The following is a 13,887-nucleotide window of genomic DNA, read 5'->3' on the forward strand; positions in this document are numbered from 1 at the left end:
CCAATGCTTTATGAAGTATAGGGAGACTGTGGCTTGCATTCTTCACTTACCTAGTGGAGAGACTTTGCTTTCCTTTGAAAAGTGGTAAGCAGTGTTCGCTGTTAATCACAGATATGTATTGATGATGCCAAGATCAATGTTCGCGTTATGTGATAATTCCAGTTGGTTTTATGACATCCTTCATGCAGCCTTAAATCTATGTGTGTGTGTGTGTGTGTGTGTGTGTGTGTGTGTGTGTGAGAGAGAGAGAGAGAGAGAGAGAGAGAGAGAGAGAGAGAGAGGCATGCATGCGCAAGTGAGTGATGCTCCCCATCTGCCATATGACACAGCAACATAAGTTTCAAAATCACTCTCAAAAATGTATCTGGTTCTTTAGTCCCCCCGCCAATCAAAACCATTTCTGCACTTCAAGGGTGACAAAATGACAATATAGAAGGATGGGAAGGCATGACTCAGATTTTAACAACTGCAAATTCATTCAGCCACTTCTGCTGAGGTCACAAAATGTGAGAGGGAGATTGGCTTGCGGTGTGGAAAAATCAGCAGAACACAAAGGATGTATGACGTATTCCTCTGGAACCTGTTTGAGCTCATATTTCATGTCTCTGGCTCCTTGTGATTAACACAGCATGAGTAAACCAGGGAGGTTTATGACCCCATTTCAGACTTCCTTTCATCATGTTGAACCCCACTCACGAGAAGATTCCGGGCCTCTCTCTACATACCTGATGCAATCTTTGCAGTGGACCCACCTGTTCAGGACCAAAGGGGCTGCAGCTATAAAGGTCATTATTATGATGCTTCTGTCTCAAGTAACTGTGAAAGGATCGCAGCCTTATTTATATAGGCTTATATAGGTGCTGTGATATACTGCAATGCTTGCCAAGCTTGCTCACATTGCTATATATCACAGCAGGGAAGCAGCTGTTTACACTTATAGCTGCCACCTCTACACCACATCAGTTCTTCCCTATGGAAGGAGCTGACACAGGTCTTCATATCAGCCAGCATGACCCATCTCAGCAGAGGAGTAAGCGTAAACAGCTGCCATGGCTGCTGCTTGTTCTCTGGCTGCCTCATCCACAAAGACTGATTCAATTTAAGCAATGGCCCCAGAAACAGTAGTGTAGGCCAGGGACGTGCAGTGCAGGAGAGGCAGGACTACCGCATTGTAGTCAATGGAAAAGCACTGCAGCTGCCCTGCCTGCTTACACCCAAGGAGGATCTCCTTACACCAGTTTTCTCAGGTGTAAGGAGAGCTTCCTCAGGTGTAAGCAGGCATGGTAGCTGTGATGCTTTTCCATGGACTACAACGGGATGGTTCTATCTTGCCTACCACATCCCACACCACACATCCCTGGTGTAGGCACATCTTGGGCCAGCACATTTTGTGATTTGTGCTTTTGTGAATTGTGAGTCAACTCCTGCTTTTATAGGTGGAGTCCCACTTACCCTCTGGAACTATAACAGTGTCACTTCACTGGGTGGATACTCTTAGACAGAACAGATGTCTTCCATTTGCAGAATAAATCTTAGCACTGCTATTTTTGAGGATATTGCAGTGCACTCTCAATTTAACAGAGTAATGGTTGAAGGGGATGTCTGTTACTGCCGAAAGTCTATTAAATCCAAATGCATTGAAGTCAATGGAGAGAGAGGCGCACATGCAAAATGTATATGACTAGTTTTTAATGGAGCAGAAAATGTCCATTGTTTCCAAAGTCTATTAAATCAAGGTTTGTTAAATCAAGGGTTCATTGTATTTTTGAATTTATCTCAAGGAGGCCGAGCAGAGACACACCTCCCCAGATCATAGAGAAGAGGTCTAAGACAGGTAGCTTCTGAGTCATCTGCCTGCTGGGCAATACACTGCCCCCTGATGTCCATCAGATGGTGTTGTACCTACTTTCCAACACTAATCCCCCTTTCCCGAAAAGAATTACACAGCAATCCTGTGCACATCTAGTCAGAAGTAAGCCCACTAATGGGACTTCCTCTCATGAAAGTGTGTCTAGGTGCATATTCACTTGTGAATTAACTGATTTCTATCCACCTTTTCCCCTTCAAAAACAGGTGCGAGGTAGCACACAACATAAAATAATTGACATGCAGTGTAATCCTATGCATGTTTATTCAGAAGGAAGTCCCACTGCACTCAAGGTGTCTTGCTCCTTGGTAAATGTGCATAGGATTACAGCCTTAAATAGTTCAACATATGGAGGTAAGCAGGCAGTGGAAGGAATCTGAAGGGGGAAGAAGAGAGGAGATGGTAGCCACATGAGTGGAGGAAAAAGATTTGGTGTGCATGGGGATCCCATGCACATGTAAGTACTTCATGCTCACAAGGACCTTCAAAGCAAAGTGTCCACAGTTGTGATTGCCACAACCTGATGCTGGCACTGCTGGGGAGAAAATGTAGGGTCATCACTCAAAAGGCCCTGGTACCTGTCATCCAGCTCAAAGTGTGTCAGAGAGCAGAGCTTCTGAAGGTGATCTAAGTCTGGTTCATACAGGTACAAGTAGTGCTTAGGAAAACCTAGCCCCAGACCAGGAAGGACTTATATAGCAAAAACCATTGAGTTGAACCAGGGCTGGCCTGTCACAGGGCCGACTGAAGCAGCTGTTTCAAGCAGAGGGCTGAGCAACAAACTGATGAGGGGTGCCCCACACCCCAGATCTGCCCATCGTCCCCCTCCAGTCTGCTACCCACCAAGCCACTTCAGTCCACTGTCTGCACCTCTTCAGTGAGCATCTTCTCCAATTCTAGTGGCAGATCTGCTCAGGCCATTCCTGAGCTGAGTCCAGCAGCAAAAGAGCAGCCAGGATCTTCGATGTAATAGTAGAGGTGTAATACATTCTGTTCATTTGAGCTGTTCATTTGACACCCCTCCCTCCCCCGCCCTGGCAACCAACACCTTGGCCACTGCATTCTGCTCTAATTGCAGCTTCCGAACTAGAACCTGAGCAGGTAATCTCCACTGTTTTTCACACCCAGGGCTAGCCATGTCATGGTCCTGTGCCATTTCTTTACAAAAAAAAAAAATCCCCAATGATGCTTCACTGGAGAGGGGGGGGGGGTTTGTAAATTAAATTATTATGGGATTATTCTTCTGCTAAACAAAACAATGAGTACTTCACCCATATGTGCAAGTTTCAAACTTTTAAGTGTTCAGGGATTGTTTTGTTTCAGATTTTTTGGAGCTGTTTCACTTGGGAATGAAAATACAGTAAACCGATGGCTGTGGTTCAGTTATGCACAGTGAATCTGACTTTCCAATCCTCCAGAGACAAATGTGATACTTTACTGTCAACATGCCTATAATTTCAGAAACAGCAAACCTAACATTTTCCGAAAGCTTGCACAAAGACTTGAACTACAGAACTTCCCTCCATTCTGTCAGAAGCCCTGTAATTATCTAGGCAACTGAGAGTGTTCTGTCTAGGTGAAAGTACTTACAGATGTCCAACATTTAAAAAGAAAAGAAAAAATCAATATAGAGATTATTTGGGAAGGAGAAAATTGTGCACAGGGAGACCATCCCCTTAGTTTTGTGTCCTTATTATGAGAACTTGAGAAAGAAAGAAAAAATATGTCTGTGCACTTTCTTCAATCAATTCACAATAATTCATGAATGAATATACTGATTATGAATGATGTAGAAAGTTGGAGAGTTTTACTTTCCTATTTAGAATATTTATGTAAAGCTTTTAAATTAAGGGGGGAAAGTTATCAAAGTGGTTGACATAGCAAAGGAATGAGAATACTCTTCCATGTCCCAAAGGGGATCACAATCAGTAAGGAAACACAAGGGGATAACAGCAGATGAGACCAGGGGATGGCAAATGAGACTAGGTAATTATGAGAGAGGTACTTTCTTCTCGAGTGATTTTTGGAGCCCGTGTTCATCAGATCGGGACCATTCTGGTGACATTGCATTCCTCTTGCCTCCCCTTCAAAATGGACTGAGGCACATTTGCCTGCTCACAAGTAAATGTGCAGTGTGGCTCAGTTTCACTTTCCTTAGGGCTGAATGTATTTTCCTTATCAGCTATCACCTTGTGAGTTTCACAACCCACCAACAGTCAGGTCCTGACAAACTGGTGGGTTCAGACCCACAGTTTGAGAAACACTATACAAGTCCTTGATGGGCCAGTGGAAGAGGCCTTGCAGTCATGCTTCCCTCTTGGCTGCTGCCAGATGTACGTGAATGATACTAAGAGTCTTTCAGTGAAAGCATCAGTAGATCCAAGTCAGAGATTGATGCAGTTCAGAAATTTGCTACTAGCACCTCAGTCAACACATTATGCAGACTGACAGTGCAATCCTAATCTTACCTTATGCCAGCACAGGGTGTCACAAACGTGCCATAAACCATGTTTGCGGCAGCTGGTGAGTAGGCTGCACCATCAGGAAGGCCTGTGTCATCCTGCCAGTGTTGAATCCAGCTACAATACACAATGGAGCAGGATCCCACCGGGTGGCACAGGGGCGGGGAAGGCTGGATCAAGGGGTATAATAGGGTGGGGGTGGAGAGGGAGAGCTTTAGTCTTGGGAGGGAGGCAGGATTCACAGGGCTGGCCTACTCCATATCCTTTTCTCCTTCCCAGACTTGGAAGACTGACACGGGACTTCTCAGACTTGCACCAGTGGTTTAGCTGGTACAAATCCAAGTAGCCCCTTTTCCCAGGTTGGGGCTTGACACAGGGTAAGGGACAAACAAAGGTCATAGAGGCTGGGCAGGCAGAGAATGTGCAGCCTACTGGGGCTGCACAATCACCAGTCTCTTGATGGATGTCTGGTTTAGGGTAGGAGAGAGAACAGTGTCACCAACCCCTCAGGAGTGGCCTAGGGTCTCCAAGAATTGGTATCAGTCTCCAGGACACAACTGCAAGCAATCCTGGAGATTTTAACAGGGCCTCCAGGAACAGCCAACATTACATTATGCTGGGTCAAAAAAATGCCAGGAACAGCTTCTATCAGCGTTGACAACCCTAGGAGAGAACGTGCAGGATGTCTCAGACACACAGGGGAGCCAGAACAACGTGAAATGCCTTTGCTGTTCATTATAGAATGGGTCATGTGATGAGAGCTGGCATGGGCCTTGAGGCACCCACAGGGCCCCATGGGAATGCACCTCTTGTAGGTGGCCTGTGACAAAGGCATTTGCTAAGGGAAGGAAGAGAGAGGGGCAGGGAGTCATTTTGCCTACCTGTAAGCCCATTGGAACCATCTAATTCCTGCCTCTGTTGGAAATTTTAGGAGTACACAGTGTATGCCCAGCAAACTGATTATGGCTGGCTTCGATGAAATTGCCCAGATTATGAAACCTTTTCAGTAATGATAAGACATCCCCTGATCCAAATCAAAACAAATATGATTACGCTAGAACTCTCTCTTTTGACCATTTTTGTGTTCAGCAGACACATGCTGTGAAAACTGATTATATTTACCCTGCTGGTAATACCGGTTCAAGCCTAGCTGTGACACTGCTATCAGACATGTCTCTAAGCCTGCAACTCCTTGAAAGTGTTTGGAGGGGCATGATCAGGAACAAAATCACAATGTACTCCATGCTAAGGTTCCTGCAGAGGGCTCCAGCTGACTCTGGCCAGCAGCCCAGTCATTGCTTTCTTGTCCCCAGTGGCGCCTAACCCAGCTCTCCACATCTTTCTGTTACAGCTGTCCTACTAACGGTCTGCTGCATGCGGAGAAAAAAGAAGACATCCAACCCCGAAAACAACTTGAGCTATTGGAACAATGCTATCACCATGGACTATTTCAACAGGCATGCCGTAGAACTACCACGAGAGATACAGTCCCTCGAAACGTCAGAGGTAAGACTAGAGCTGGGGTCGGCAACCTGCCATTCTGGAGCCGCAAGCGGCTCTTTCAGCCTTCTCCTGCGGCTCCCTGCGGGGCCAAGCCGTGGGGGGAGGGGCACGCCCCTCCCCTGAAGCTGCCGCTGCTCACCAGCCCGAGCACACAGGCGCAGCTCCCTCACCTCCTGCGGCTGCGCCCCATAGGAGAGGGCATGAACTGCTGGCGGAGCAGCTCCTGCCCAAAGATCCCGCACCGCAGCAGCAGCAGCCACCGCACGTTCCCTGCTGCCCGAGCCGCAGCGCCAGCCGCCTGCCCGTGTAGGGGAGGGTGCGTAAACGAACCTGACCCCACGGAGCCAAGGCAAAAGCAAGCAATTGAGTGCAGCTGCTCTGCCCTCCTCCCAAGCTTAGAGCACAATCCTGTGCACGTCTCCTCAGAAGTCAGTCCCATTGTGCTTGCTCCCAGGAAAGTGTGCATAGGATTACAGCCTTCAAGCTCCCCACTCAGCATCCCCCGGTCATTCACTCACACTCTCACTGCCCCATTTCCTTCACTTAGAAACTTGAAAGGGGTTTGGAGACCCCCGCACCAGATGGTATTCTGTATATGTTTGTATACTGTATGTGTAACATACTGTATATGTAGCACCAAAGCATATTTCATTGTTGGGAAGTAATCACTGTTAGTATGCCTTTTATTTTATGCAGTTTTGAACTCGTAGCTTGTTTGTTCAGGAGCACCTTTGTGAACAGTGTTAAGTAGTACTAAGTGGTCTTGTTCAGAGGTAGTATTGTGTGGAAAGGCATTTACAGAAGTACAGAAGTAAATGACAGTAAAGAATGACAGTATCCTTCACAAGCAGTTCACCTGTGCACAATTTAAAACAGTTGTTCTCCAGCTGTGGGTCTGGACACAGTGGGACCTAGAAGAGGGAAGTGTATTATATAACTGTGACCTACAAGAGGGGAGCGCAAACTATATATGCAGTGTATATATACTCCCCTGGGAGTGAGCCCCATTGACTCTACTGGAGCTGACTTCTGAGTAGACAGGGAGATGAGCCACTTGCAGGCTGCACTCCTGTCCATGCATCCCTGGGATGAAGCCCTGTTGACTCTTACTGGGGCTGACTTACCTTTACCCCTGTTTTTGCACTGGTATGTATGGAGATCTGCCCCCCCCCCCAACTTCCTTCTGTTGGTTCTGTGTGCAAAGGGTTTTGCACTGGTCTTGCTGTGATGTCTATATAGAGATCTTCCCTCTCCCACACCTTTCCCCTGTTTTTGCACTGGTATGTATGGAGATCTGCCCCCCCCCAAATTCCATGTGTTGGTTCTGTGTGCAAGAGGTTTTGCAATGGTCTTGCTGTGATATCTATATAGAGATCTTCCCTCCAACCTTCTCCCTGTTTTTGCAGTGGTCTGTATAGAGATCTGCTCCCCCCCCCCCACTTGTATTGGAATCTAGGAAGATCTGGTGAGTAGGTAGATGTGGTGTCAGCAGTGGCCCCTTTGAGGGTAAGGCCTGGGCATCCAGCAGAGCGTGCTGCACAGCTGCAGCCACTTGAAGGCAATAGGGCCCTCAGGGATATAAGAGCACCTGAGACAGGAAGGGTTTGTGGGTTGGAGAAGGAGTGCAGGTTGACTTTGGACTTTGACTTTGATACTCTGACTGATTTGACTGACTTTGGAATCTGACCTTGGATTGTGACTTGGCTTATTGACTTTGGACTCTGCCCTGGATACTCTGACTGACTTTGTGACTAAGGGACTGCTAGAGACACTGGAGTTTGAAGTGCGGCTGCTGTGCCCAAGACCTGCTGACGATCCAGGGTCTGCTGTAGTGGTGGGAGGCTGCTGGCAGGAGAGAGGACCTCTGCAGGTTGAACAGGCAAGCTACCCTGGAGGTGGGGTCCAGCAGGACTGCAGGGCCGAACCAGGGTCATTTGTTGGGGGAAAGGGGAGCTAATTTGCTTGGAATAATTCTCCAGGCAGAGAATGGCCTTGGAATCAGGCAAAACACCATAGAGGACCAGGTGTCTGAAAACACAGGACAAGAATGTATGACAAAACTAACTAAAAGCTACAAGAGGGGGCTACTTTATAAAAATGGGACCTATAAGAGCATAAAGGTAAAAAAAAAAAAACTATATATGCAGTGTTATCTTCATTTTAGGTGTCAAAAGGGTTTTGTGGCTCCCGAGGTTTTTTTCCCTCTGGAAAATGGGTCCAAATGGCTCTTTGAGTGTTTAAGGTTGCTGATCCCTGGACTAGAGGTTGTGCCTCCTTACCCTGTCTTATGCATCCCTAGCTTTGTGCAAGGACTTTCCTAATCAAATAGATAGTTCATTTGTTTTAGCAAAGCTGGAATGTTTATGGGCATTCTGTTGCTACAGATTCATTCCTCAGCAGTTAGAATATTTTGTGAAAATTCTGTGAAGCCGTAACAGAGCAGAGGTTCAGCAGTTGTCATTTCTTTCCCCATCACCATAGCACGATCATGCAAGACATACATGGCACCTTGCACATTGTATACTTCTACATATTTATCAAAGCTACAGATGTCTTATTTTTCTGTTAGGGGCTGGCAAGCCTTTACTGTGGTATTGACTGGACAAGTTCTTGAAGAATATACAGTATTCTGAATATACAGTATTCTGTCAACAAATGGTTCCGTCTGAACCAAAAACACTAGAATGAAACAGAAACCTCTGTGTAATTGATACAAGTGTATAAAATGGAGCAGGCAGTTAAAAGTTTCTGGACACATACAGGCATACCCCTGTGTCCACGAGGGTTGTGTTCCAGAGGCCCCCAACATTTACCTGAAACTGTGGATATGGGCAAACACCTCCCACCCACCAGATGCTTTCTGCTTCCCTCACTTCCAGAGGGTCTTCTGAGCTCTAGAGCTGAAAAATGTCACTTCCAGTTTCTCCGTGAAACTGGAAGTGACATTTTAAATGCCTTATAGTATTAGGGAGCATTAGAGCATTAGGAGGCCCTGGGAAGCCCCCTGGAGCTCCCCTCACCTCCAGAGGGGGCATACACAGGGGGGTCCCCACAGACCCAATCCACAATTGAATCTGTGGATACGGGATTCACAGATATGGGGGCCCTCCTATACATTGAATTTGATTGTCAGTTATCCTGTTATTGTTACATCTGGAAAAGTTATTTCGACAAAGATAAGATTGCCACATGGGCTGGCTTTAAAGTGACCTGGCTTGTTGTCCTATTGACATGAATATATTTGGAGGCAAAGTGGGTGGATTTGCTTATTTCATTCAGCCTCAACATTTGGCAATAGGAAAGTTACATTTGCAGAATACGAAATAAACTGAAACGAATATTGAAAAGTGTGGTTATTCTCACCCCGCATTCCTCCTGAGGACTGGTGAAAAAAATAATCTCATCTATACACAAATAGAAGAAGCAGTGCACTTGCACTTTGAACGTGCACTTTGACAAAGGGTGCAATCCAGAGAAGAACTTGGGCTGGCACAAGTCCCTTGCGTTGGCCCAGGAGGGTTGCAAACATGCCGTAAAGCACATTTGTGTCTCTTCACGAGCAAGCTGCACCAGTGCACAGAGGTGCACTGGCACTTGGAGGCTGAATGCAGCCTCCATGGTGGCTTGCATAGCGAGCCTTGCATTGGCCCAGCTGGGCTGATGTAAGGCTCTGGGGTGGGCAGGGAGGAGGTGTTCCGGGGTGGGGGGAGGGTAGGCGGCAGGTGGGTGGGGAGCAGGAGGCAGGGTTGGGACCCAGCAGTTATGCCGGATTCCAACCCTCATTCCCAGGGAGTTCAGAGAGGCTTCAAGCCGCTCCGCTCTCCTTGGACTTGTGCCACCTCCAGAGGTGGCACATGTCCAAGGAGACCCAAAGGGGCCATGGTGTCTTACCCAGGGGAAAAGTTTCTCCTTACCTCTGGCTGAGCCACTTTGGGCTCCTATCCCACACTGGATACAGCGCAAGCCTCTTGGCTTGCCTGTTCCAGTGCAGGGTAGGATTGCGCCCAAACTTGTCTTCTCCCACTAATTTGAGATGGGGAAGGTCTGTACTCTCACCCCTGGGTATTACAAAGCTTTCAAATGCATTTGTATGAATATTCCTCTTTTGGCTTTTAGGTCTGCCAGTTGGCCTCTAGGGGTGGAGCATTGGCTATCAGGTGTTGGCTAGGCCAATTCCTGAACTTTCAGTACCATTGGCAGTAGTAGCACCCAATGGGCAACTAGGAGATAGTTGGGGCCTAGTATAGGGCTTTGCTCCAAGGCCCCCAGCAACCTGACACTGACAATGTTTGGTCTTCACAAGTGCCCTCACAGTTAGCTCCAACAGAATCCCTTCAACTTCAAGACAGTAGTCTGAAATTTTGCTAAATCTGATTTGTTTTCTAAAAGGTTTGCAAAGGAAAATGCCAGGATCAATTTCCCTGGAGAAATTTTTAACTGTTTGGTCTTCCAAAATAAGGGGGGGGGGACCCATCCTTCCCACTTTCAAGATGGCCTGAGTATCTAGCACTCTAGGTTCACTTTATTTTCTCAAGCTATTCATTGGGACCTCCATTTGCAGAGCTCTTTGTTCCAGATCCACCACCATTGAGAACCATTCATATGTAAGCACCTCTGAAAGGAAGAAGCTATCCAAGAAAGCAGCACTTAGCAGCTTTGGCAGTATTGCCACTTTTCAAGACAATCTTATAATCTCTTTGTGTTGCACAGGTGCACATACAAGCACCATTGTACTGAAAATGAATTTCTGACTGAATTTCTAAAGCTTAACTTTGCCTTCTCTCCTACTGTTTTCTACCCCCTCCTTGTCCTAGGATCACCTGTCTGAGCCCCGCTCCCCAGCCAATGGTGATTACAGAGATACCGGCATGGTCCTTGTTAACCCCTTCTGTCAAGAAACATTATTCGTAGGCCATGAGCAAGTTTCTGAAATATGACTCCTGCCCTTGTATTTGCGGTCCCACCTTTCTTGTCTCCGAATTATAAATAAATATATATATTATAAATATAACCTTTGTGTAACCCTGAATTATGAGAAACATTTTCAGCTTTTTTTCCCTAAGAATGATCAACCTCTTTTTTATAAGTGTGGTATAAAAAAAAAACTTTACAGACCAAACTTCAGCTTTATAAAATAAAGTTATTTCTAAGCAAAAAACTGCTGCGTCAGTTTCTTTTGTCACCTTTACTAAAGGTTTACCATTCAGACTGTATTTCTATGTAACCAAACTGGAATTTTCATTATTTTTTTTTAATCTGCTTGATTCTCCTGTCCCTTTTACAAGCCTATTTCACAAGATCAAGCGCACACAAGAGCCTCTATTAATGTGTGAGGACACAGATAGGACATAGTTGAGCATTCTTTTGGGTTGAGCCATGGAACAAAGAAGACAGCTATCCCTCTTCCTCTAACACAATGTGCTGTGACTAAACTGCCCGCTGACAGAGCAGTCTCTGCGCATTAAGGGATTGCCCGGCAAACCGGACAAGAATCCACTCCCTCCCATATGTGAAAATAGGCAGACAGCTCTGGCAATATTTGGGGCACACCAGTTTGTCACGATCCAGGAACAAGGCCTCATGGGCATTTCATGCTAATGTTTCTAATGACTTCCCAGTTGTGATTCACTGTACAGTTTATGTCTGGCTTTTGTATTACATTAAAAATACGAGGAATGTTTAATTGGACTCTCCTCATTTGGTCCTCATTCCAAAAAGTCATTTTTGTTCCAAAAAATTCAACTTTGTTTGACTTCTTGCAGCATTCAAGGCGAATCTGTCCATGTGGCGGTCACCTCAGGCAGCTGTTTGGCAGGGAGCTCCCACCTCCATCCACCCTCCGCCACTCCTTCTTCTTCCTGGATACAAAAAGAAAGAGGAGAATGGAGCAGCCCTCTCCTCATACTTCCTCCTCAGCGCCATTCCCCTCTTCCTTTTTGAATCCAGGAAGAAGGAACTGGTGCAGTGACTGTGGTGACGGACATGCCACCAATCAAGGAGGGCAGCACTTCTCTTTCCACCTCAGGGGCTGGAGGCAGCTGCATCCAGCTGAGGTACACAAAGCATTTCCCTGCCACATCAAGCCTCTCCAGGGCCCCATGTGAGCAGGGGGTAATCTATGCCCGGGTCCAAGGTCAAAAAGGGGACCTAGGAGCCAAAGTAGGAGTTCCAGAAATTTCCTGGGATCTTACATTTTCTGATCTCACTAGCTGGGTGCGATGCTGGGCACACAGTGGTAGCTGCTGCTGCTGCAAACCATATCTGCTGAGTTGAAGAATGCATGCATGATACTCCTCAACACAGTGTCAAGTCTGTGAGGAAACTTGCCTGCTACTGTAGCTCCTTGGCTCGTGGATCAGCTTATCATGAAGGAGTGTATGGAAGCTCAGGGACACAGCTGCAGGACTACAGAAAGTTCACCCAGAAGCTTCATGGCTGAGAGGGGACTTGAACCCAGATCTTCCAGGTCTAAGTTGAACTTCCAAACCACTATATCCATCCTGCAGTACACCATTCTGATACCGAGATTAAACTACAAAGATTATGCCAAGTATGTTAATGTATATAATGTTGAAAGTAGGCCAGTTTATATCGAAATCTTCTGAACCACAGCTGTAGAAGGGAATATTTATCATATTTCCCTTAGATATAATGAGACAGGGTAGATGCAAGGACGATCAAAATGCATGCCAGCTCTTATTAGCATTGGAATTGCATTTATGGGCTTCTCTGGATAGTCAAATGATACCCAGCATACAAATGTACAATACAATGTCTGTATTCAAAGCATACAAACATACAATTTAAATAGGAATTGAAGCTGCTTTTCCACTTGCAGGGTGGGACTTGTCTACTTCTTCATAATGCAAATCGCAGACATAGATAATAGCAAATCAGCCACTGGGTCAATCATTATTCTCTTGCTCCTCCCAGAACATTTCAGGCAGGATGTCCACTTTAAAAAAAAAAAATTAAGTATCACAGGTACATTTAACATCCATTCCTCGCCTTCTTAGAAAAACACAACCAGTTTAAAACAAATTGCACAACTACACTGGGGGAGGCTATTTGGCCTAGATGCCTTTAAAAGGGGATTGGACAAATTTCTGGAGGAAAAGTGCATCACAAGTTACAAGCCATGATAGGTATGTACAGTCTCCTGATTTTAGAAATGGGTTATGTCAGAATGCCAGATGCAAGGGAGGGCACCAGGATGCAAGTTTCTTGTTGTCTTGTGTGCTCCAGAGGCATCTGGTGTGCCACTGTGAGACACAGGAAGCTGGACTAGATGGGCCTTTGGCCTGATCCAGTGGGGCTCTTCTTATGTTCATGGTGCTTCATGGTATTTCAGATACCAGCCAATCAGTACTGTGCACCTCTGACTTCTGCTATAAACAGACTGAACTGATTTTTTCCTGAACTCGGTCCTGGAGAGAAAATGAAAGTGTGCTTCCAGGACAGCCCCCTCACTCACATAATGGTACATCTGTGTGTGCTCAAAAACATGAACACAAATGTTTGAATTGTTCACTATTCAGTTCACAGTTATTCCACTCAAAACTGTGCATTAATATGTCCAAAGTTAGTTATTTGACATTCAGGTTGATCTTGAATGACACAAAAACTTTTCCTTCTTCAAGTGATGTTCTGTTGTAAGGTACATCTCAGTTCACTAGGCTCTTGCCAGCTCATGCAAACCCTGCACCTGCAAGTCCAGAGAATGCCAGGGTTTAAATATGTAAGGAATTCCTTTTTCCCCCCACTGTGGCTGTGAACTGCATTGTCCTTTCCATGTGCTGCACTTGCAGCAGACAGATTTCTTATGAAATGGATTGCTGAGCCAGTGAAAAGTTCCAACAATTGTTCTAACAAACGCGCTGCTGGTGGACAGCCAAAGACAATGAGCAATGGCCCAGAAGCTCTTGGGACCGAGCACAAATAATGCCCCGCCTCCCAAATCCTGCTTGGCTCTGCAGATCTCAACAGCGTGTGCCACAGCAGAGGTGCACGGAGGGGAGAGGCAATTCATTTAGTGCAGACGTTCCGAGGGGCAGC

The 13,887-nt window shown here is 46.2% G+C and overlaps 1 protein-coding gene across 1 annotated transcript in view; it reads left to right on the forward strand.

The window, feature by feature from the left end:
- TMEM108 (transmembrane protein 108) overlaps window positions 1–10,769 on the forward strand; it is a 40,570-nt gene extending 29,801 nt beyond the window's left edge. The window contains exons 3-4 of the mRNA XM_066629172.1: window positions 5,681–5,835; window positions 10,647–10,769. Coding sequence (XP_066485269.1) covers window positions 5,681–5,835; window positions 10,647–10,769 — 278 coding nt within the window. The remainder of the gene's footprint in view (window positions 1–5,680; window positions 5,836–10,646) is intronic.
- Window positions 10,770–13,887: the final 3,118 nt, after the last annotated feature.

The sequence above is a fragment of the Tiliqua scincoides genome, chromosome 5 (genome assembly GCF_035046505.1).
Source record: "Tiliqua scincoides isolate rTilSci1 chromosome 5, rTilSci1.hap2, whole genome shotgun sequence".
NCBI classification, from domain to species: domain Eukaryota; kingdom Metazoa; phylum Chordata; class Lepidosauria; order Squamata; family Scincidae; genus Tiliqua; species Tiliqua scincoides.